We start from the raw sequence: 23,283 nt of genomic DNA on the forward strand, positions 1-23,283 counted from the left end.
AGCAATCCGTCGCAAAATGTGCCCCGCAAAAACTGGCCTTGTGCAGTAGTAGGAGGGAGGCTAGGAGCTATGGAAGCTTGGGGTTACAGCCCGTCGATTGGGGTCGCACCCCTGTCCAGACCCAGGACACAGGTGGAACGAGCTCCCCTGTGTGCGGTGCCGGCCCGTCCTTTTTTTTTTCTATGCAGTCGAACCTTGCGCCACTGGCGGGAAGTCGAGAGATCATCGACGGCAGAAAATACTCCAGAGCCTTCCCAGCCCAGGCCGCCCAAGCTGCTCCACCACGACAACCCCAGCTCAGGCAGCCCAGCTCAATGCTGCAGCATACGACTCTCCCTCCTCCCTCACCCTCCAGGCACATGACGAAACCCCTCCGAACCAACTGCTAGCGCGAGCGGGAAGGCGAACCTGTTGTTGAACGACGACGGCGACTGTGGTGATACTGAAGGCACCGTACATATACATGTACTCCAGCATGAAGCGCGTAAGTGCGCACTACCTGTCCTCGACATCGCTGGCTTCTGACCTCTGACCTCTGACCTACTATCGCGGCGTCCAGTCGAGCCGACAAATAATGTCCTGAATTGAAACCATCCCAACTCTCCCCGATCCCAGCAGTCCGCCCCGCCGTTGCCTCATGCCGATGCTTGAAAGAACGGCCGCAAGTCTGGAACCATGCAACTTCCAACGAGTGCTTCCTCCAATAACACTCTCGCTCAAGTCGCACCGAAGACTGCACACCGCGTTCTGGCACCATGGCGCTGCTGAGCTCGAGTTGTCCGGCGTCTGGCAGGCGCTCGTCCGGGACCCGCTCGAGTCACTCAATATCTTGTCTGTCCCTCGCCATCTTAGGGCCGAGCCCTTGATAGCTTCAACCTTCTTGCTCGAATTCTTCAATCCCCACAGTGCGGCGTCGCTCTTGAGAAGACTATCCCCTTCGGTCCTCGACAAGTATGAGCGGCCAAGGCTGTACCTCAAAAGTGCTGTGCCACGGCTCTTTACTTCATCGGCGGCCTCGGCCCAGAAATTCCAGTCGCAGCCTCATCCCGAGGACGTACCAGCAAACCTTTCTGTTGGCCAGCAGTCCACGGACGGTGCACTAGCCCTCGAGGAGGATGGACTCGATGAAGACTATGAAGACTATGAAGAATACGAAGACTACGAGGACGAATACGGTGACAATATGTCTTCCACGGATGCAAATTCAGCAGGCCGGCCAGCGCGCACAGCTGCTCAACGCCCAGCTCAACGCCCCAGGAAACCCCTACCGGATCGACTACGAGACATCTTTCAGGCCGGAGACCCCTATGAACTCAGCCATGCGTGGCGGCTGTATCATGGTCACAAGGACAAGAAACTGCGCAGGGCCTTGCGCGACGATTTCCTCGATTATGCGACAAGATGCCGAAGCATGGAGCAGTTGCTCGCAATGGCCATCAAGTTCTCAAACTGGGAGACATTCGGTGACCTTTGGGAAAGATATCCGGATGCACATCTTGCCGACGCCGAGAAGCTCAACTGGGGGGACATAGAAAGTGTCCTCTCCAAGGAGGAGATTGCGAATGGGATCAAGGCTCTCGTGTTCCGCATAGATATGGCCAGCCCTGCCATTGCGCGAGGTGACCCAGAATTTTCAAAGAGCTTGCTCGACAGGGTGATAAACCCTTGTATTCGCAGGTACTGGCAGGAGTCGAAGGCGGACGATCTCGCCCTCATGCTGCATTTGCTCAAGGATCATCTCCTCTACGAAGATCTCATCTGCCACTCTCGACGACTAGGCCCTGATCTCACGATCAAGCTTTACAAGCAATATCGAAAGTTACCTGGAGTGAAACTTCGTGGTCACATCATGAGTCGAATGATGAGGCATGTCTACTTTCCTGCCGACGATGCTCGAGGCATGGAAATGATGAGGAAAGACTGGCACACCCGTTTCGACCGACTGGATATACCAAACTATCGGCTCTACATGACTTTCTATGCCCGCCGTGGAGATGCAAAGACTGTACATCGCTTTTGGGATGCCTATACCGCAGACTATCCTGATCGGAATGCTCCCGTGGGCGGCAAGGACCCCGACTATCTTCCCCTGCTACATGTCCAAGCCGTCAGAGGCGAGCTAGGCGAAGTGCGGAAAGTTTTCGACAGACTCCAAAACGACTACGGTGCCAACCTTCCTGTCATTTGTTGGAATGTTCTTCTCAATGCACATGCCAAGGCTGGAGAGTACGACACGGCCATTCGTGTTTTCACCGTCTTGCAAGACACTTGCACACCTGACCACTATAGCTATGGTACAATGATGGGCATGAGTGGGGCAAGAGGCGATCTCGAATTCACACTAGAGCTATACCGCATGGCTAAGAACGACGGCGTAGAACCAAACGTCACCATGATCGATGATGTGGTGGAAGTCTACTGCCAGAACGATAGATATTCTGATGCCGAGAAAATTTGCGTCATGACAACAAAAGCCGGCAAATTCAAGCCGGCCGATTTCACTGTGCTGTGGAACAGTCTGCTGTACCATCACGCTACTCGGCGTGACCTTACGACCGTCAACCGCCTCCTCGTGGCAATGACTGACAATGGTGTCCCTTACGACAACGAGACATACGACCACCTCCTGCGTGGCCTAGCACTTTGCAAGCAACCTCACCACGCGCTCTATCTCCTGAAGTCCGCTGTCAGAAACCATGCATTCAAGCCCACAGTCAGGCATTATGCTTTGCTGATGAGTGCGTTTATGCAGAGCGGGCAACCTTTGGAAGCCCTCCAAAGCAGCACCATCCTTCGCGACCTGGGTGTGCAGCAGAGTAACGAGGCCATGGTCCGAGTTTTCAAAGCTCTTGGTTCATTGGCTCAAGCGTCGCCAGGCGAGCATGACAGCGAGCAACACTCCTTGCTGACTTCGGCATTGCGACAGTTCCGGCAAGCCATGGACCCTGTCAGGAGAGCAAAGCGAGGACCGCAGCGTGGTGATGCCTGGATCCAGACACTTCAGTTCCCGGACACCGTGGCGAACCGCACAGATTTAGCCTCCGTACTGATCTTCGTCTTCACGCAGATGCGGCAGACCATGGCGGTGCCAGAGATCTTACGTCTGTGGCGGAAGTCTTCTCCGGAGGCGGCGAGCAAGGGGGACCCTCCGTTGAGGCTGCTGGATGCACTAATGCTCTCTGCGTTCCACGACGGAAACTATCAAGAGGTCAAGAGTATATGGGATATGATATTTGACCGCGCACTTCAGATGGCTTACGTGGGCGCACCGGGAACAGAACGGGACGAGCCCCTCCCATCTATGCGGTACATTCTCACCAGCGCCCTCAAGACGATGCAGCGCACGTACGCGGCACAGGGTGATGCCGACGGCCTGGGCCAGGTGGTATCCTCGGTCCTGCAGGCCAAGTTCAGGCTGGACAGCAAGAACTGGAACTACTACATCCAGTTCCTCGCCTCGATGAAGAAGTTCCGCGAGGCCTTCATCGTCTGCGAGGAGCAGCTGATGCCGCACTGGTTCGGGTGGCAGCGCGTGCGCCGCGCGGTGCCCGACGCCATGACCCGGCTGCCGCTCGACGTGCGCCGCAGGGGCTCGAGCCCGCGGATCAACCGCCCCAGCACGCACACCCTCCTGACGCTGACCAAGGCGTACATGGACCTGGAGCAGATGGCGGCGTGGAGCCCCGAGGCGGACCGGCTGATGGCCTACATCGTGGACAAGTGCCCTCGCGTCATGGCGGCCGTCAGGTCGCTGGTGCGCACCGACGACGACACGGAGCGCAGGCACCTCCTCAGCGAGAAGCAGCTGCGCCTCGAGGAGGAGATGCGCAGGGAGCAGCTGGAGCGCGAGCGCCTGGGCGACCTCGCCGACGAGCCCGTCCCTCAGGCGTTCCTCGACATGATGGAGCTCGCGGGCGCGGGCCGCGGCACCAGCGTGGAGCAGGAGTCGTGGGATGAGGAGGGCGGCGGCGCGGCAGGCAAGGCCGAGGCCGAGGTGGTGGCTGACGACGGGGACAGCCAGTGGTCTGACGTGCAGGACGACGACTGGACGCCGAGGCAGCCTGCGTCGCCTGGGGGCCGTGATGTCCGCCCCGAAAACCTGCGCAAGGCTGAGGATGCCATCTTCCAGACCAGGTCGCCTGCGGTCTTCGCCTCTGATGCGGCGAGGGCGCGTCGGTCGCCCGGGTCCGGTGAGTCTAAGCGTGGTGATGGCAAGGATAGATGATGGGTTGATCTGTGATAGCGTTTGGCATATAGAGGCAAAGGCTTGTCTGTGTGCCTAGAGTGTATATATTTATCCCGTCGGCTTGCTGTGCGTGTACACTGGAACGGAGGAGGTGCGATCCAGTAGAGCTAGCCAGTCATGAAGTGATAGACATCTTACACCTATTCAAGGGCGTGGATCGTGATGTGTTCGCTGGTGCTAGCATAAACACAAAACAAAACCAACACAAACACAGAACAAAACCAACACAAGGACAGAACGAAACCAACACAGGCACATAACAAAACCGACAGAGATATAACGGAACCAACACAAGAAAATTTTGCCCAACCCGTTGCTTCTTCAGACCTGCCTCACCCGAGGCCATTCCACCTTGCCAGGCGCGGGGTCCAGGGCAAGTCGCATACCAAATACTGCCATCTGCATGTCGCGAGGGGTGATATCCGCTCCGGCGGCGTCGTACATTTGTTGTAGGACCCGTCCTGGATCCTGTGTATGGTGCTTTTGCTCCCGGCCAGCTTCATCCTGGCGCCGGCTTTGCTCCCGTTGGTCTTCATCACGGCGTCGTTGCTGCTCGCGTGCATCTTGATCTCGCCGTTGCCTCTGCTCGCGTTCGCCTTCATCTTGGCGCTGTCGCTGTTCTCGGTCGCCTTCATCTTGGCGCCGTTATAGATCGCGCCGGGCTTGATCTTGGCGCCTTTCTACCTCCTGCTGGACCTCATTCCAGTGCATATATTTATGAGAATGGATATTCACAGGGTAATAAACGGATAGTATAGGGCAATAAGTATTGCTAGCTAATTAGAGTATATTATTTAATAATTATATATCTATGCTACTTTAACTAAGTATATTTAATACTCTTACTAATAATAATACTCTTAAATATCCTGATTAATAATACTTTTATTAATGAAAATACTTTTAAGTTAGTAGTTAAGAAGCTTTATATTAAGAGGAATGTTTTAGTGAATTATAAGGGTAAAAGTTAGGAGAGGGAGATTAAGGAGTAAGGAAGTAAGGAAGTAAGGAAGTAAGGAAGTAAGGAAGTAAGGAAGTAAGGAAGTAAGGAAGTAAGGAAGTAAGGAAGTAAGGAAGTAAGGAAGTAAGGAAGTAAGGAAGTAAGGAAGTAAGGAAGTAAGGAAGTAAGGAAGTAAGGAAGTAAGGAAGTAAGGAAGTAAGGAAGTAAGGAAGTAAGGAAGTAAGGAAGTAAGGAAGTAAGGAAATAAGGAAGTAAGGAAGTAAGGAAGTAAGAAAGTAAAAAAGTAAAAAAGTAAAAATAAAAAAATATATATAATTAATAATTATATTTTTATATTTTATATAATAATATTATAATATAAATTTAAATTAATATATTAAAAATATAAATTATTTTATATTATTTATTTATTATTATATAAATATGTGGGAGCCCCTCGGGGGTGCAAGCAAGTCAACTGGATTCTAGCTTAGTCATCAGCTTAGTCAGCAGGTTCTTAGACCCAAGGCTGGGGCCTTCGCCCCAGCCCGCCTGCAACCTAACCAACCAACCAACCCAATACACTCTTTTCAGACCTAACTGCTTACCCCCCCATTTATCTGCCACAAAATATTTATTTTTATATTTATTTTATTAATTAATTTTATATATATATTTATAAATTTATAATTTAATTATATAATTAAATTTTATAAATATTTAATATTATTCTTTATAAAAAGCTTTATAATAATAAATTAAAAAAATTAATAATTTATTTATTTATATTATTAACTATTAAAATCTTTAAAATCTTTAATATACTAATATATAAAGATAGATAAAATATATATACTAGAGGGAGGAGGTGTATATACTAGTAGAGCTAGCTAGTTATAAAGTAATAGATATCTTATACCTATTTAAGGATGTGTGTCGTAATGTATCGGCTGGTGCATGTATTTTGGTCCTCCAGTCACTCTTGTCGCTCATGATCTCACCTCCTCGGCTGAACATGTTTGTGGTCCCGACTTGTCAGAACTTGGCCTCTTACCATGATACTTCGCTTCTCAATACGAGCCCAAATGTGATATCATAGTAGTTTGAATATGAGTGGAGTAGTTAAAACCAAGAACGTTTATCCTCCAGACAGTCAAGGCGCAACTCTATCTTCCCAAACTCGTCCCGAGAGGCTCGTGGAAGAATCTTGGTCAAACTTGTAGGCGGATTGCTGCATATAGACAGCTAGGCAGGCAGCAGAAATATGCCTCGTACCAATGAGGGATGCATACGTCTTTTCCCCGAGCAAGTGGGTGAGTATGCATGTCAGCAGGCTTGTGCAGAAAACCATTCCGCCTCCGCTTTTCAACAGCCCAGATGAACACTTTTCATCCACCGCGAGTTTTCCTCATTCCGACCCATGGGATCCAATTAATCGCTTTGACTGAATTTGGACTAATTTTATTGCCATTAAAATTCTCCTTTCTGTTCGCAACGAAGCGGTTATTCCTGCCAGTAGCATCGATTCAGTGTGCTGCTGGTGACGCCCCTTCCGACCACGAATGATCTTGCTGCAATAGCATTTCCTCGAACCAGTCACAGTCAAACCATTAGGGAGATTGTACGGCCTACACCATGAGCAAAGATTCCATGGACAGTAACGACTCTTCAACCTCTGAACCAGCTGCATCATCGGTGTGCCATGTCTGTCGAGGTCTTGGAGACTTGAGCAATCCGCGAGGGTTTGCCGAGAAACTCACAGCAGCCGAACAGAGGTACTGGCCGCCGTTTTATGCAGACTGTGAATATATCTACATCTACGTGCACCATTCCAACGTCGTGGTCCTTCGAGCATCTGCGGAAGCTGGTTGCGATGGCTGTACAGTCTTGTACAACAGTCTGAAGACGGGGAGGCACGGTGACATTGATCTTGACACAACAGCCGCCTCATATCCACCCGTCCGAGGGCCTAAGCAACCAGAATCGGTGGCAAATACTGATGAGCTGATGGACGATGATAACCAGGCAGCTACTAAGTTTGCAGATATAATAAGGCAAGATCGAGCGTTCGACGGTATGCGTCTGGAGCATTACGTTAATGGAAGAGTTGTATTGTCGTTTCCTTGCGATCACGAGTCTGGGCCCAGAGCTTGCTCAACCGATCGTTCCCGCCTCACAGTCCGGGCTCTCACAACTCCCCCACTGATTGGATATTCCGTGTTCTTTATCAACAGCCCCTGTATGCTCCATTCCATAGAATAATGTGCAATGATGTTTGTCTTACTGACACGCAGAAGATGATCCACTTGACCCCGAAACCCAACACCGCCCTTGTCGAGATCTCCTCTCCGACCCTCACATTGGACTCATCAATCGATGGATAGATACATGCAGAACGGGACACAGTTCTTGCAACAAAGGTGGATACAAACAACCGCTTCCCAGCAGAGTACTGGAGTTATCAGAGCCCGGCAACGATGAGAGCGTATGTAGGGTACGCCTTGTCGAAACTCACGGTAAAATGCAAGAGGCATATGCCTGTCTCTCTTATTGCTGGGGTGACACAGGAGATCACAATCCGAAAGGAAAAACTACCATTCTCAACTATTCGAAACGGCTCCAGGCTATTACTTTGAGCAGCCTCCCGAAGACAATCATTGACACTATCCACCTCTGCTTTAAGCTTGGATTTCGATTCCTCTGGGTTGACAGACTATGCATTATCCAAGACAATGAAGAAGACTGGGAAAATGAGGCATCCAGAATGTGTGATATCTACAGCCGGTCTGCATTGACGATCTCGGTACCTCTGTGTACTGAATCCTCACAGAGCTTTCTGAAGAGACGGCTAAATCCATATCGATTGGACGAGAAAAACCGATTGGTTGAAATCGACTACATCGATGAATCATTAAAAAAGAAAGCTCTTTTGTGCTTGACTAGCGGTTATCTGTCCCGCAATAGGGCATCGTGGTTTTTGGAAACCAGCTGGCGTGACTTTCCGGCGCTGGTCCAGCATCAGGGAAACCGCTGGATAAGACGAGGCTGGACCTTTCAAGAATGGATGCTGTCGCCGAGGGTGCTTCATATCGACACGATGACGCTATGGGACTGTTTCGATGGTTATGCCAATGAACTAAACCGCAGGTATACAGGGAAGCCACATCTCTTGCGGGACCCGGAGCAGTTTGGGGAAGGAATCTCGTGGGCTTTCATCGTGAAGGAATTCGTCGCACGAGACATCACATATGAAAAGGACAGGTTGCCTGCTCTTGCTGGACTTGCTGCCCGTTACTCTCAGATTACAGGTAACAGGTACCTTGCCGGCCTGTGGTTTGAGGAGATGCCACGCTCGTTACTTTGGCGCAAATTGTACGGCGACGAGCCAGAAATGCCAGATGACGACGAAACGGTAGATTCAGAACGCGCTGTACCTTCCTGGAGCTGGGCTTCTATTGACATACGCGTCCATTACGACACAGAATTATTGAGAAGAGCCAAGCTTGCAGACTCATTCATCCCTGAAGCGTCGGTGTATCGCTGTTCCGACCATACCAACTCTGTTTCGGCGAGAGAAGAGACATGGATAGACATCGAGGGCTACATCAGCGTTGTGACAGACCAGGACATGCCCGGCCACTTTTGGGGGGCTTCAAAGAGCCGGCTCAAGGGGGGAAATGATTGGTGGGACTCAATACCAGATCGCGTGCTCAGTTATCCGAGAGAGGATATTGCCCAGTCCCGTATCCACTTACTTGTCCTCGGGTCGAGCAGTCTCCATGGGCGTGAATATGGCAGAAGCAGTGATTTTGGAAGCAGTATTTTTGGGAGCAGTGACGGAAGCAGTGACGGTGGATCCAGTGACGGTGGAAGCAGTGATGATCGAAGAAGTTATGATCGAAGCAGTCACGGTGGCGACGCGAATAGGGACGAGGTGAACATAAACCATGCAGACATTGACGGGACACGCAGTGGAGAGTCATGCAGCACGGAATCCCGCAGCGAAGAGTATGAGTTAGAGGACACGGGGAGGATCTATGGCGCTCTCGTTTTGACAAGGTGTGGGTTGATTGATGACCGCCAGTGCTTTCGGAGATTAGGGGTCGCGTACTTGCACTGGATTGAGCGGCTGAAGATCCATGATGGACCCTCGTGGGAGCTTCAGGATGTTCGTTTGATCTGAGTTACACGGCCTAGAGGGGCATTAGCAGTTGAGAGGTGTTTCACAGTCCAAATGTTTGACGTTTGTCAATTGAATGACGAGGTCTTCTTTCGAGTCGTAAGGACCTTTATTTGGTTCGAAGCATGGAACTCGTCGCTGAGATCAGTCTCCCTATGACAAGACTCCCTGTTCATCACTCGAAAGAATAAATCATCAAATTATCAGATTTGTTGAACATGGACAGAGGCATCATGAGAGCCTGGCCACGTCTGCATCCGCTCCCCGGAAACGAGCACAATCATGAGCTCTGGGAGAATGACGTAGTCGGGATGGTGTGGCAGATGGTGGACTGTGATGGAGGCGCACGTTGATCTCGGGGCGGTCTCGCTCGTTATCCGCGTTCATAATGCCATCATTTCGAATGAAGAAGTCGATCATGACAGCTAGAGTTAGTCGTGGTACTCGTTCCTCAGCAAAGCCGCCTTGACTTTGTCTGGCGTCAGCAGGTAGAACTCCTTGACCTCGTCGTCCTGCTGCTTTGTATAACGTCTTCACCAAGCTCAATGCCGCACATGTGAAGCATTTCCGGCTTGACGGGGCCTGCCGAGCTTCCCACCTCCTTTCCAAGCAGGGCTGTAATGTGGGTTAGTAAACCCACCGGCCGAATATCCCTTACACAAGCTCCTGGCGCAGCGAAGCCTCCTCATTTGATTCTGGAATAATAGTCTCGAATGGGGTTTTCTCAGCAGATACATCACCCATGACCGTGTTATCAACTTGTTCGGAAATGTGTTGATCGCACGGCTAGACCCAGATCTTCAGGCCGGTGGACTTGCGCATGACTCCTCCGATAATGACGGCACTCAACATTTTGTAACTGCTGGGATATCCTGAGGCTTTCTGACTGGAGAAGATATTCGAAGACAGTATCTGTGATGGGGCAGAGTTATCTTCCTAGGTAGGTATTGTGAACATTTGAAGGAGAGCAAGATGGGAAGTGATCCATTTATAGTGGGCTAGGACAGCATATGCTGGAATCGGTCGGGGATTTGGTACCTCCCCCCCTTCCCCCTTGTACTTGACACCCTCCCACGCCTCCATACTTCGGCCGGTCAAATCAGAATCTCTCCCCTCATCAGCTCAGCCGTGCGTGCTAGGTCTTATTTCACTGTGAACGCTGTTGGCCAATTCAAGAGTCACATCGGACCAATCCAATCAGCATGAAATTCTTCGTGAGCATACGCTGAGTCATTGAAAGGCTGCCTGCAGAAGCTCAAGGTTTGGTACGATCACGCTTATGTTTGGGAACCCATGCCTGCTTCTCACTAGCAGGGGCGATTTTCCCCGACATCTATGTCGACTTCACAGCAATAATGAGGCTCTCTTGAGCATCTGGAGCGTACTCGCAGATCCTGAGGATCTTGAATCCACTCTCAGCCGTGAGTCTTTCCCATTCAGCCTTGGTGCGCTCCTGAGCCCCAAGTTGGCACATCATAGTCATGTCCAAAAACGCGGCTTTCCACGGGGCCTGCTTTTCAGACAAGACCGTGTCATCAATCAAGAGGTAAGAGCCCTCGGTCATGGCATCCCTGAGATGCTTGAGGATCTCAACAGCCTTGTGATCGGGCCAGTCATGGAAAATCATCCTGAGATAGTATGCTCGTGCTCCTATTGTATGTTTAGTAGGAGTTGAATGATGGGGACGATTGACTTCGCAAAGCACGCACCTTTGATTGGCTGTGGCTGGAAGAAGTCGTGAACCATAGCCTCAATACCGTCGAATCCCGGTAGAGGCGTCGCCTTGATCTGGTTGATAACATGTGCCTGGTCTTGGACAATGACCCTCCCCTTGAGGTCAGGGTACGCGTTTTTGAAGAAGATGGATTGCTGGCCCATGGCTCCACCTACGTCCACGAAGAGAGGCACAGAGGGCTCTGCGTCGTGGCCGTGAAGGATTTCTTCACGAAAATCAACAATGTCAAACCAGTTGGGCATACCATCCCTCAGCGTCGCCATGGCCTGATGATATGTCAGTCAGTACCATAATACCCCCAATTTTAAGCTCTTCTGCCCGGGGGAGAGATTGGAAAACAATAGGATGTCGTCGAAATACCCACCTGCATGAACACTTCCATTTGACGCGGGTGGCTAAGGAGCCATGGGAAGGCGTTGAGATCAGTCTTGTGTCCTACGTGCCACGGTAGCTGATCCGGGTTTGTAGGATTCTTGTACTCGTTCTCTTCCAAGAACTGAGGAAGGGCTGTATACGCAGGAAGCACTGATTTAAAGCTGGTGGCAAGTGTTGTCAGCAAGAGCAAGTGCCGGGTACTAATGACACAGAGCAACGAGCACGTACAAATACTCCACACCGGCTGAGCAGCAGAGTGTGGTCATGCCCTTCGTGATGTTGTTTGCACCGTAGGCATCATCTCCGGGTTGTGAAATCAAGTCATGTGCCTGGTAGAAGCGCAAGAGTCGTCCTAACGAGACCGTCAGTCGCCATGAAAATGGACCAATGGTACTCTTAAAGATCGTACTTACTCAGAAGAACAGGGTCAATGTGAGTCTTCTCCGACAACTCTGAAATGCCCATCGTGCCAGACTGAGTTGCCAGAGCGCTGAAAATCCCCTTCTCTACACCAATGTATGCAGCCGTAAGCTCAAGAGGCTTGGCGAGTATTAGCCAAATGAAAGCCGGGCAGCCATGCGACCTGACTGCTGATAATAAAGGAGGTGAACTCAAGTGCTCTAGCTTCCCGAGGACTCACAGTATTTTGCAGCCTACGGGCAGTGTCCACAGGTATCTCCATGGCATGGCTGAGCCTTCGCCCAGCCTCACGAAGTCTTTGACGAAGCAAGTCATCCTGCAAACCAAGAATGCTCTCTGGGTTAGACGTTATGGCTTCAATCCTGGCAGCCAAGCTCAAGGCTTCTTCGGTATTGATTTGGACCATGATGAATCAGACAAGTTTCAATGTTGGAATGCTAGCCAAGAGTCCTTGCAAGATGTTACAGCATAAGACCAGTCCGCACAATCTCTTACCTGGTCAACGGCGCCAAGGGAAATATATACACGGGCGTCTCCAGTCCACGCGATGTCTTGAACCCTGAACCAGCGCGCGGTAATGCCATTACCCCGAGTCCCCTTCCATGACCCTGTTCTGAAGAGAGCACCGCTGTGGCTCTCTACCCACCCACTCGCTAATATTGGAAGCTGGGTCCACTCCCAACGACACCTCTCGACCCTTGAGGGTAGCAGCAGTGTTAGAACCAACAATACCTCTGAACCAACGCAAACCTTGAGGCTAGTAGAGTAGCAATTTCAGATCCAACAAAGTCCCACGATCCACTTGGTCATTTTGCTTGCGGAGCCAACAGCCGAGTTCACAACGCTTTTCCTCGCCATTCCGGTAATTGCACCCTCCAAACTTCTCGTCCATACAGAGTGATGGGTGCCCAGGTGTTCTAGTTCATTAAAGAGCCTGAAAAGAATCGTATGCGCCCTTCATTCCAGCGAAGCAATCAATTCATCAGTACCTAGGTATGTACTGGTCGCTTGAAGGAGGATCGAGCATTACCAATTCATGTTCCATTTTCGTCTCGGCCGGTGGGGCTGCTTGCAAACCAACAGCTGCTGTGCCGTTTGAAAGTGGCTCCCGTCGTAGAGATCACCTGAGCATCAAGTCTAGTTCCAACCGGTCTTACTCCACTCATTCCAACTGAATCCTTCGGGCGAAGTCAGTGATCATCCAATCGGACCTCCTGCCTCGAAGCCCGGTCCTTTTTCCGACCACTGATGATATGATACTGTGGCATACTAGCCCCTGGGAGGCTGTCAGCGCGGAGCAGGCATTTTCCAGAAAAGAAAAACAGGATTCAGGATGAAATCAATTAGAAGGAATCCAAATGAGATGTTGAGGCTTCAGCAATATTTCAATTGTGCGCAGCCTATGGGTTTGGTCCCTCGCCCGCTTGTTTTAGATATTTCTATTGAAAATCATACATCTGCGCCAGCTGACTCTTAACAAGTCGCCCAAGGTCGACATGTTAATCCAGACCAGCTTGCCCCGCCGAGACGAGCTGTCTCCGCCTGATATTGATCGGAGGACCTCCTACATTGCAGCATGGACCATCCAATGCGCCATCGGAATCATCGCGGTTGCCCTGCGCTTTTGGGCAAGGTCGATGTTGAAAACACGATGGAAATATGGATGGGATGACTGGGTCATGCTCCTCACCTTGGTAATATTGTCCGGTATTTGCGCACAAGTGGCCGAGGCTGACACAGATCTAGTTGATTTACCTTGGCGGCACCATCTTGGTCATTCTCATCGGCGTGAATGGCGGGACACGCCATCTTGCGTACATTCAGCCAGCCTCGCATGCAGTCTTCGTATTCAAGCTTCACCAGATCACGCAGTCTTTCGGCATCATGGCCAGCGGGACAGGGAAAATTTCTGTTGCATTTTTGATCATGCGCTTCCTGCCCAATACAGGCAAATGGCGGCAGCGCTTTCTCTGGGTCCTCATCGTGATCACTTTCGTCCAATCCGTTACTACCTCCATATTCAACTTCACCCAATGTGACCCCGTTGCAGCTTTATGGGATCCGGCGTTGAGGCCCACAGCCAAGTGTTGGGACCCAGCAGTCAACGCAAATTACGGTATTTTTGGAGCCGCTTGGGGTTGTGCCTTTGATATGATTTTGGCCACAATGCCTATCAGTCTCATCTGGAAACTCCAGCTGTCTTTGCGAAAGCGGCTTGGTATTATTGCTTTGCTGGGTTCCGGTGTGTTTGGCGCTATTGTGACAGCCGTCAAAGCCAAGGAGCTAGAATTGATCAAGAATCGATCAGACTTCACATGGGTTCGTGTGCCACGTTCCCATGATGTCCGAACTTCCCTCCCCAGAGAAATTGTGATGAGCAGGGAGCTGACTTGTCTCGTCCACAGGGAACATATACATTATACATATGTGTATCACTCGAGCTCTCAGTAATAGTCATCAGCGGATCCGTTCCAACTTACAAGCCGCTTTGGGATCGCTTTGTTACGCACAGATCGCATACGAAGGCAAGCAGTGGATCTTATGATTCCGACTTGGGGAAGTCTGGCCCGATCCGGCGTCGAATGTCTCCCAATGTATCAGTTTATCAAGGTCTTGAAAAGTCCTCTCAAGGACCTCGATTCGCGCCATTGGGCGCTGCGAGCTCTATAAGAGGGAGTTGTGCTACAATTACTCATTCCCGTGGACAACACTCGCATGATGGGACATCTGAAGGATTTGGTGAGAATCCTTCCAGAGCAGGAACCCCACTCAAGCCGAACGTGGATTTGACCAGTGGAATTAAGGTTACTGCAACTGTCAGGGTGGAGTGGGAGCAACATGCAGATGAGACCTATGTGCAAAGCCATTTCGTGTAATTTAGTCATTATTTCTAAGCATTAGATAGACCTAATAGGTTGCGGACCATCAGAAGCGATTTCCGCACCAAGACTGGGATTTTTCAAAGCAAAAAGAAACATTGGTTTCGCTCTTCACCCAAAATAGTACTCCATGCCCGGAGGCTCCAGACTCACAGGTCAATAAACTTGGCGAAAAAGCCCGAGCCTCGTGCGATGAAGAACAGTGTGCATGCAGGATTGTGCGGAAGACTGTTCATCAGAGTGGTGGATCGTAGATACGAACACGGTAGGCCTGGGCCGTAACGGCGCCACAGGAACCAACACCCAGTATCCACCAGACCAACAACCAACAGGGACAACTTGCCCAGTGGACGATTGGAAGAAATTTTGCCGATACCGAGTTACCCCGAGGAAAATCCAGCCGCATGCATGCTTTAAGGTTTGCTGTGCCGCAGGTGCGCCTCATGAAGACTCCCGCTTCTACCTTTCCTTGCACCCTGGCGCGTTTGAAAAGTCGTTTGCAGGCTGCCTATCGGTTAGGTGACCTAGCTGTCTAGCACCGGCGTGTAATCTGCATAAAGTTCTTTGCAGGATATTGAGTTGAATACATTCGCTGCATCTGCCGAGAGTGTGCTCAAGACAATTTCTAATAGTTGACGAAGGTACGCCCGTCTCCTATTAAAGCCGCTCACGCACTGTACTTAAGTACCTTTGCACGAGTATGCGGTGCGAGTGTGGGGCTAAATAGCCTAAGCCAAGACGAGAGCAGGAGAAAGGGACTCGTACCATGACCAAAGTGCGTCAAGAAAGGTCAGTTTGGGTCTGTTGTTGCAGCCAACATTGTCTGGCGTTGTAAAAGTACTTGGCAGAGGGTCTTTGTAGCATGACGCTTGGAGCGTCAGAGCACCAGAGTTGGTAAGACCATTGCAAATTACACGGCCACTTCTACAGCCTGGGCATTCGTTCTCAAATCAGTATTCGGACTTATAAGAATACTATTTTATTACAAGACCCCAATTCCTTTCTTACTAGACCAATATTCAGATACTTCGAGCTTTATGACCAGTAGAATATTCACCGCCGTAATTTGCTGGCATTCATTGCTCAGATTAGCAGAGTGTTACTGGTTTACTATTCAATTTCAAGTTCCATTGAGGTGTAAGGCAAGGTTGTTCATATTGTCAGAAAGAATGAAATTTTCTATGACGTGAGATATTCTCTAAGACCCATGGGTGATTTGTAAACCATGTGGCGAGATGTTTGCCCATCAATCGAGACTGCCTCGTGTTCATACTCTCCTCAGCGTGTAACCTATAGAAGCGATAGAATCGTGTCCTTTACGCATGGTCCTAAGAGCCTTCAAGACTTGTTCAGTCATCTGCTTCCTGTCCAGTTCCCGGGGCTCTAGCTTCCTGTGCTCCCTCAGAACGTCCAGTGAGCCGGCCACAGTCCTCTTATCCAGAGATACATTCCACGCAAGCATGATGGTAATAACCTCTTCCCAGAATTTGAAGGGTGTCAAGCCTGTATAATTGCCTGCAAATACGTTCACTGATTCTGCCAGGACTAGCTGCCAAGTACTGCAATCGCGCTCGATCCCAGCCGGACATATCTGAAAGCTGAAATCTGGTCGGGCTCCCCTGTTCAACAAGCTTTCGATCAGAGGGATTGATACCGAGACTCCAGTCGTTGCGAACATGATGACATTGTAGAGAAGCCAATCTTCGATCGATGGGACTTGGTCCAGCTGTGCTTGCTCTTTCTTCTTGCTTGAACTGTTACCGAGCATGGATCCCAGAGCTCGAGAAATACTGGACTCTTTTTTCGCCTGGGATGGAATGCTGATGGCTTTTGAGGAAAGAGGGGTCGAATCGGCGAAGCCTACATCGAAGCCACTCTTCACTTTCGTCATGATATACGGCGTAGCCTGGCAGTATATGGCAGCGGTGAGGAAGGCGGCTATGCTGGGAAACGTACTGCTGGTGGTGTTTCTGAATCGAGTCGGTATCAGTGATGTTGGAGGAACTTGTGCCCCCTCACTCTCGAGAACCTTTGTAAGTTGGCGAAGGAGTACACCAATATTGGCATACGATTCAAGGCGAGAACTCAGTATCCGTTCAAAGTTCTCCAAGATCGGAAGCATCCGCGATCCAGCCTCGGTGGACGAGGAGGACATTTGCCCTAAACAATGTAGCACTGCCGCGCATGAAGCGTCACTTAATCTTTGCCCGGGAATATGATGATGACAAGTCTTGTAAAGAGCCAAGTAACCTGAGCTCAGCCTAAAACGAGCATCAAAAGAGGGACTGGTCACCTTTGAGATTGTTTCTCGTGGACCTGGCTGCTCAAGGAAATCCTTCAATGTTCGATGCAAATAAGTGACAGTCGTCACCCGTTTCTTGTCATATGTGGTTGCTTTGTCGTCTTGTGATTCGTTCAGCTCCAAGAGGCCCTTGCCACAGCTATTCAGTCGTACACGCATCTCGTCAACACGGGCATTGAACTCCGACCAGTCGTAACGTTGTACCGGAAGTTTGATGGAAAAGTCATCCTCTTCCTCGTCTGCAAAGAACAGAAGGATAGCAGGGAGGGGCCGAGGACATGCCGCCATGATCTGAAAATATTGCGCGATGTGTGCCACGTGCTTGGGACCTAGGTCTTCCAGCATCCTTTGGAAGAGCTCTTCAAGATCCCGTGGTGTCTCATCTAATCTCTTCTGTAAGTCGCTAACACGATCGGCATCTCGCATACCATCAAGCAACGAATCAACAACCAGGCTGACCCACAGAAATACGCCCTGGGACTTCTCCACGATTGTCTCCAAGAGGCTATTAGCAAACATAGGCTCTAGCCCCTGAAGCCGTCTAAATCCATTGTTATCCTGAAAATGGGATGTAACATAGGCTTTTCGATCATTGCGCGTTAGATGCTGGAGCATCAGGTGGGGCTGCTCTTTGAATGCTTCCTCAAAGACTACCCACGGGCGACTGGCGAAGCATATCTTGAGAGAGTCGTAGCACAAGAGACTTTGAAAGTAATTGACCAGGTCTTCGTGGCTTCCTGTAAACTCGTCCAGACCGTCTAGAAAGAGGCAAACTTTACTAGTGGAACATAGCCGTTGAACGGTGCGAGACATGAGAGTTCGTAACTCGGTTTCAAGTATCGGTTTAGGATCACTGTCGAAAATACAAAGTGATTCCCACCGGTCCGGCGAGATCTCCGAGATGATCTCCTTGTTAGCCGAGAGAAGCTGGTGCAGAAGCGTTCGAAACAAGCCCTCCTTTGAAGTCTGGATATCTGAACCTGCTGCCCAGAAGTAGAAGCATGCAACAGACAGGGGACGGTCACCTGCCCATGTTTTCAAATATTCTGTGCACCGAAGGTTAATAATACCATTTTCGATAGCTTTATGAGATGCCGATGATGGATCCGAAACTGGTTGTGTGATGAATTTCATTAGGGTCGATTTTCCTGCCCCAGGCTTCCCAGTGATCCAATATTGCTGGTGCTCTTCGGATTCCAGAAATCGACAGAAGTCTGCCCATGGAAGCGTTTGGTCTTCTGCTCTCTCAAAAATCCAATGAAATGTTTTCTGGTGCGCAACAGGAACCGTATCTTCCCGATGGTAGATACCATCGTACTGGAGCTTAGTGAGGAATTTCTCGTGGAGAACCCTCAGCTTCTGGTTGCTGAGCTCAAATTTAGACGCTCTCCTCGCACGATGATCTGCAACCAACTCGTCGTTGTCGAATATGACGTTGACCATGTCCATCATGACGGTTTTCATCAATGTTGGGGATGAGGCGGCCTTGTTAGATAGATACTTGACAGCTTTGGTCCCCATTGCCACAGTGCTTGCATCGGTCGGCATTTCTTCAGACCTTTCTTCCAGTAGTTCGCTCGCGTCTGCAGACAGCAATCGCAAGAGATGGCGTTGTTCCTCAAGTGAAGACATCGTATATTCCCTGCACGATTAGCTACATATGTAAGGACTCAAATCTGCCACTGGAGCTAAAAGCGAGTGAGTCAGGGCATCTAGGAAATTCCTACCTGAAAGACGCAACCAGAGTGAGAGTCAAGCGGCTCTGGATGCGATCCAACCTGGATTCCATGGATCGAAGCTGTTCGCTTTTGAATACGTTAAAGAATGCAGCTTTGATCGTCCCCATCTTAGTGCGTTTTCCGTCGTCCTGGAACCCGGCTTTCTTCAACAGCGCGAGGATTTGCATGGACAGATCGTGTCCCTCTGCCACAAGGCTGGACATCTCCTTGTCTAACTCGGATTCTCGATGGCGCGGAGTGGGTTTCAGTTGTTTGATTACATTGCTCAAATTCTGGGAAACAGTCTTCAGGCTTGAGACATTTTCCAGATCGTCACCACGTGAATCGTGAATGATCCATGCAGCAACCACAAATTGTCGACCATAGTCCAACACTTGCAGCACATTGGCCGCCAAACCCAAAGCTGCGATCGCTTCACTCATGCTGAGTTGATTGAGTGTATGTCGATGTCATTCGATTTCGGGCTGTAAGGCTGGATGTTTAAGTATTCTTTTCTTAAGATTTCACTTAGAGTGCAGAAATGTTCGCGGTCATGGAATGGAGGGTGCTGTTCAAGTTGCTAGAACTCTGGAACTACCTGGGAATGTCAGTCAATCCGTGCGTGACATGTGTGCACGCGGCGTTGCCCACCTGGGCACTTGCAGACCGCAGCGCTTAGCTTACCAGCGCGTATTTATATTTACCTCGATCCTGCAGATCATCTTAAATTAGAGCATGCAACCGCGGCTGGTCAGTCTTGAACGGTCAGCTTGCAAACCAATGATCCTCATCCATGTATTAGCTCTAATCTACTTCCAGAAAGCGCGATGCAATGAGTGGTAGGACAGCATAGGAACGACACAATGATTGAACAACAGGCTCCGCAAACGTGCAGCAGGTGGTCCTTGGCTATGTAATACCTCATTTACCAAGCCTTGAGTAAGCTGACGTGGTCCAGGGAAATTGCCTTGATAGCAATCCGTCTCTGCATAATACAGGTCTCGACTTTTGCTTGGACATTATCCTTCGATAGACTCCGACCCGTGCGTCGTCTTGAATTGTAATTATTCTCCCCGAAAGGACCTTTGCGACCGAGATGGCCTTTTTCGAAGCCTCGAGAAGCAGGGAGCGCAATTCTGGAGAACGATTTCAACCAACATCTTACTCTGAAACCTTGTCTGAACTGGTCGATCAGTTTCACAATTTCGATGAAACTGACGTTTACGATGACTACATGAACCGAGCTGTGGAAAACAAAACAACGAATTTCGTCATCCGCATTAGTCTTCATGGCGCACACATCGCTACCAGCCTCAGGGACCAAGATATAGCCGCGTTGCTGGATCTAAAATCCAACGATGGTTTGGGTTCGATAGCAGTCACTTGGATGTGAGGACCAGAGCTCAGCCAAGTTATTGGATATTCTCACACTGACAAAGATGCTAGCCATTTTTGGACAGTGGAAGCTTGCTACAATGCAATACGAAAAGTCTCCGAGCACTACAATTTCTTGGAGGAACTGGAGCGTGCTATATTCGCTCGCGACGACTTGACCAATGAGTTCTTGGGGGCTTTATTCGCTCGCGACGACTTGGACAAGGAGTCGTTGAGGAAGATGGGATTTCCCGCTGAAGGTTAGATACATGAGCATGAAGGGCTGTTTGTTCGCAGACCAATCCCTCCACACAGCAGTCCCCTTCTGAGCCAACGACCTCCAATATATGGCGAGGGTTTGAACCGCACAAAACACATCTGCGCATTCTAAATTAATTGAAATGGTAGTTGACGAGAACGGCAACTTTATGGTCAAGCTCTTGCAGCCTAGGAACAAGCACACAGCCATATATCATAGTTCTAATTGTAAGCTGCTAACCTTATTACTTAAACAGCATCGGCTAATTCGAAGTCAGATTTATGCGTTGGGGCTTACTGGTTGTATAAAGGCCCAAGCGAGTCACATTCTACGGGATCCTTCCATGGCACCTCTGACAACCTGAGCCTACCTGAATATACGAATTACTCTAGGCAGCCGAAGAGCTGGGCCTGGTATATTGTAACGGACGATTGTGAGTTTTACCATCACTTTGTAGGGACAAAGAAGAAAACTTAGAAGGCAGCCACTGATTGGATTTTAGACACCGTCATCTCCATCCAGGAAGCATCGGTTGATAAACAAGTCCCAGAAAATATCACAAGGGACAGAATGACCGATCTCAAACTTCAGCACCTTCGAAATATGCGTCAGCATATCCAGGCCACGTTGGGGCAGCTCTCCCAAGTCGGCGCAACGCGTCCTAATTCTCATTATCCTTCTCCCTTGAACATCAGAGACTTGGAGCGAGACAGAACACCCATACTTGGAAAGACTGGCACGAGTAATGCCAAAGACTATTGGGCTGCAGACGTCGCTGCAACCATATTCCACTGTCTCATCAACAACTATTCAGTGGGCAGCTCTATCCTTCTTGAGTCGAACCGCATCCGAGATCTCATCGTAAGCTGCACCCATGAGCTTCCGTATGACTACATATACTAATTCCGGAAAAATGAGCCTAGTTTTCAGGTGTATTAAGCGCCAAAGACAAACCCAGGAGATTTTGGGACCACTCCGACCTGACCAGAATGAAACAGACGCAGCAGCAAGTACTCGAGGACCTGAAATTGCTCTTTCGTGCCCATGAGAGGTTGCTCAAGGTTATTATCAACCTCGAGTTTGGTACTCCTGACCTGGAATGCCTGGAAGGTTATCCCATTGTGTTAAATGACAGATGGGATCTCGAGGTACTCTCACCTTGCAGCGGGCCCATGCCTCGCGGGGTGAAACTTCCTCAAAAAATCTACTATCGGTTCGTACGACTTTACGATGATATGCATTGGCCAAAGTTTGCTCTCGAGTCGCACCCAATTGGTTCACACGGGCCCTTTCTAGATGAAATTGATCGGCTTCTCGAAGACTTCAGCGAGTTGTCAGTGATCATGTTTGGCATGAAAGCAATCAAGGATTCTCGACAAATCCACACAGCGGCCCGGAGCGTGTCAATGCTTTCCAAACTATGGATATTATTTATGCCGTTATTCACGGTGACTGCCATCTTCTCAGTCAAAATACCTGACGTTGCGGATCATCCCAAGGTATATCCCATTGCCCTGGGCGTGGTGGGGGCATTGAGCGTGCTGTTCTTATTTGTTAACGGAGTTATGGGGAGGATATGAGTATATATCTTTGGTCTAGCTATTCATTGGAACGTGGTAGGAGTGCTCGATTGCATCATAGAGCCCGGAACTGTGTCATTCTGCAAAGTTCTTTTACCTAGGTACAATACCGATCTTCAAGACAACGTCGCTCTATCCACTGCTCACACTTCCCGAAGCGTTATGACATTATTACAATACCGTGTTTGACACGCCTCTTATGGATAGTTGATCCGAAGAGGACGTCATGCTGAAAACCCTATCCTATGATAAAGAGTACGTTATGGGGTTCCCGGGCACCCCTAGTACTTAGATTTACCAATCAAACATCACAATCACTAATAATATCAGCAAACGCGAGAAAGCTCATTCATCAATCCGGGTACTAGGGGTGCCCGGGAACCCCATAACGTACTCTAGGCATGGAAACTGAGCTACTGATGTCTGTCCCAATACCGAACTTTCTCCTTCATAGCCTGCATCATACCTTTACCTAGCAGCCCATTCTGTTGCTTTTAAGGAAAGGATTGTGGTCAATTGTGGAAACCACAGCGGTTTTGATTCGTGTTTGAGATGAAGGGGGAAAAGTAATGTACTTAAGTAAGTAGCATTCATAGACATGAGCTGCGCTCCAAACCAAGTGGGCTGCATCGATCTTGGTCCAGCCAAGAACGACAATCCTCTGACTTTTTCATTCAAGACCAGCTCAGTGGTAAGTTTGATGTGATCCAGTGTGTAAGTCACGAAGAGGGCCCAATTCATAGAGCGGATGATTCAAGCAGGTGACCATGAGGTGAGATGTTGGATGTGGGCAACCGCTGTGAATGAGAGCAGATACTCCCGCCATTTTTTTGCAAGTGCCAGGTGCACATGAATTTTCGGAAGATGAATTCTCCTGCCAGTTTTAATCCTATTACAAAAAAAATTCAAAATTGCCTCCCTTCCGCCTTGTGGTGTGTGCTGATCAGCCAGTCTACCAGTGCAGCGGACTTGATAAACAACTATGTTCTCTCGTCACCTTGAACGTGTGACAATTATATCCGAGGTGCAGGTAGACCTCAGTTAGAGTTCAGCCCACCCTTGCCCCGTGCTCCGTTTGAGGACTTGAATCTAGCATTGCACATGCCACTGGTTCAAGAGTGTCCAGGTGTTGCTAGAGGTGTTAGTTACCTAGGTACATGTACAGACAGGCTTGACAGGTATGCTTGATGCCCCGCACCAGACGGCCTAGCGCACCTTGCAATTCACCAAGTTTATCCGACATGGTGAGGCCCCACCAAAGCTGGCTCGCCCAAC

At 49.6% G+C, this 23,283-nt stretch overlaps 6 protein-coding genes across 6 annotated transcripts; 4 read left to right on the forward strand and 2 right to left on the reverse strand.

Annotated features, from left to right (window-relative positions):
* Positions 1-156: 156 nt before the first annotated feature.
* Positions 157-4,389, forward strand: KVR01_003655 (uncharacterized protein). Its single transcript, XM_044786107.1, has 2 exons — positions 157-484; positions 560-4,389. The coding sequence occupies exon 2, from the start codon at positions 638-640 to the stop codon at positions 4,223-4,225; it is 3,588 nt and encodes a 1,195-aa protein (XP_044648670.1). The 5' UTR covers positions 157-484; positions 560-637; the 3' UTR covers positions 4,226-4,389.
* Positions 4,390-6,584: 2,195 nt separating this feature from the next.
* Positions 6,585-9,443, forward strand: KVR01_003847 (uncharacterized protein). Its single transcript, XM_044785379.1, has 2 exons — positions 6,585-7,425; positions 7,484-9,443. Exons 1-2 carry the CDS (start codon positions 6,822-6,824, stop codon positions 9,367-9,369), a joined length of 2,490 nt encoding a protein of 829 aa, XP_044648862.1. The 5' UTR covers positions 6,585-6,821; the 3' UTR covers positions 9,370-9,443.
* Positions 9,444-10,699: 1,256 nt separating this feature from the next.
* On the reverse strand, positions 10,700-12,302 carry KVR01_003461 (uncharacterized protein; the record flags this gene model as incomplete). Its single annotated transcript, XM_044788924.1, has 6 exons — positions 10,700-11,016; positions 11,076-11,367; positions 11,466-11,637; positions 11,705-11,828; positions 11,890-12,016; positions 12,117-12,302. 6 exons carry the CDS (start codon positions 12,300-12,302, stop codon positions 10,700-10,702), a joined length of 1,218 nt encoding a protein of 405 aa, XP_044648476.1.
* Positions 12,303-13,392: 1,090 nt separating this feature from the next.
* Positions 13,393-14,347, forward strand: KVR01_002906 (uncharacterized protein; the record flags this gene model as incomplete). Its single annotated transcript, XM_044786016.1, has 2 exons — positions 13,393-13,590; positions 13,643-14,347. The coding sequence occupies 2 exons, from the start codon at positions 13,393-13,395 to the stop codon at positions 14,345-14,347; spliced, it is 903 nt and encodes a 300-aa protein (XP_044647921.1).
* Positions 14,348-15,934: 1,587 nt separating this feature from the next.
* Positions 15,935-19,442, reverse strand: KVR01_002545 (uncharacterized protein). Its single transcript, XM_044792356.1, has 2 exons — positions 18,805-19,442; positions 15,935-18,719 (listed from the first exon to the last, which is right to left on the reverse strand). Exons 1-2 carry the CDS (start codon positions 19,236-19,238, stop codon positions 16,043-16,045), a joined length of 3,111 nt encoding a protein of 1,036 aa, XP_044647560.1. The 5' UTR covers positions 19,239-19,442; the 3' UTR covers positions 15,935-16,042.
* A 275-nt stretch (positions 19,443-19,717) lies between these two features.
* KVR01_002317 (uncharacterized protein) lies at positions 19,718-22,087 on the forward strand. Its single transcript, XM_044789384.1, has 6 exons — positions 19,718-20,184; positions 20,242-20,429; positions 20,578-20,655; positions 20,706-20,861; positions 20,931-21,289; positions 21,352-22,087. The coding sequence occupies exons 1-6, from the start codon at positions 19,892-19,894 to the stop codon at positions 22,006-22,008; spliced, it is 1,731 nt and encodes a 576-aa protein (XP_044647332.1). The 5' UTR covers positions 19,718-19,891; the 3' UTR covers positions 22,009-22,087.
* Positions 22,088-23,283: the final 1,196 nt, after the last annotated feature.

The sequence above is a fragment of the Diaporthe batatas genome (genome assembly GCF_019321695.1).
Source record: "Diaporthe batatas strain CRI 302-4 chromosome Unknown Contig00003, whole genome shotgun sequence".
NCBI classification, from domain to species: Eukaryota; Fungi; Ascomycota; class Sordariomycetes; order Diaporthales; family Diaporthaceae; genus Diaporthe; species Diaporthe batatas.

Coding starts and splice junctions, on each gene's coding strand:
- KVR01_003655 (XM_044786107.1), top strand. CDS start 638: ATGCCGATGCTTGAAAGAACGGCCGCAAGTCTGGAACCATGCAACTTC.
- KVR01_003847 (XM_044785379.1), top strand. CDS start 6,822: ATGAGCAAAGATTCCATGGACAGTAACGACTCTTCAACCTCTGAACCA. Junction 7,426..7,483: donor GTTCTTTATCAACAGCCCCT/GTATGCTCCATT, acceptor GACACGCAGAAG/ATGATCCACTTGACCCCGAA.
- KVR01_002545 (XM_044792356.1), bottom strand. CDS start 19,238: ATGAGTGAAGCGATCGCAGCTTTGGGTTTGGCGGCCAATGTGCTGCAA. Junction 18,720..18,804: donor ACTCTGGTTGCGTCTTTCAG/GTAGGAATTTCC, acceptor CTAATCGTGCAG/GGAATATACGATGTCTTCAC.
- KVR01_002317 (XM_044789384.1), top strand. CDS start 19,892: ATGGCCTTTTTCGAAGCCTCGAGAAGCAGGGAGCGCAATTCTGGAGAA. Junction 20,430..20,577: donor GATGGGATTTCCCGCTGAAG/GTTAGATACATG, acceptor TTGAAATGGTAG/TTGACGAGAACGGCAACTTT. Junction 20,862..20,930: donor GTATATTGTAACGGACGATT/GTGAGTTTTACC, acceptor ATTGGATTTTAG/ACACCGTCATCTCCATCCAG.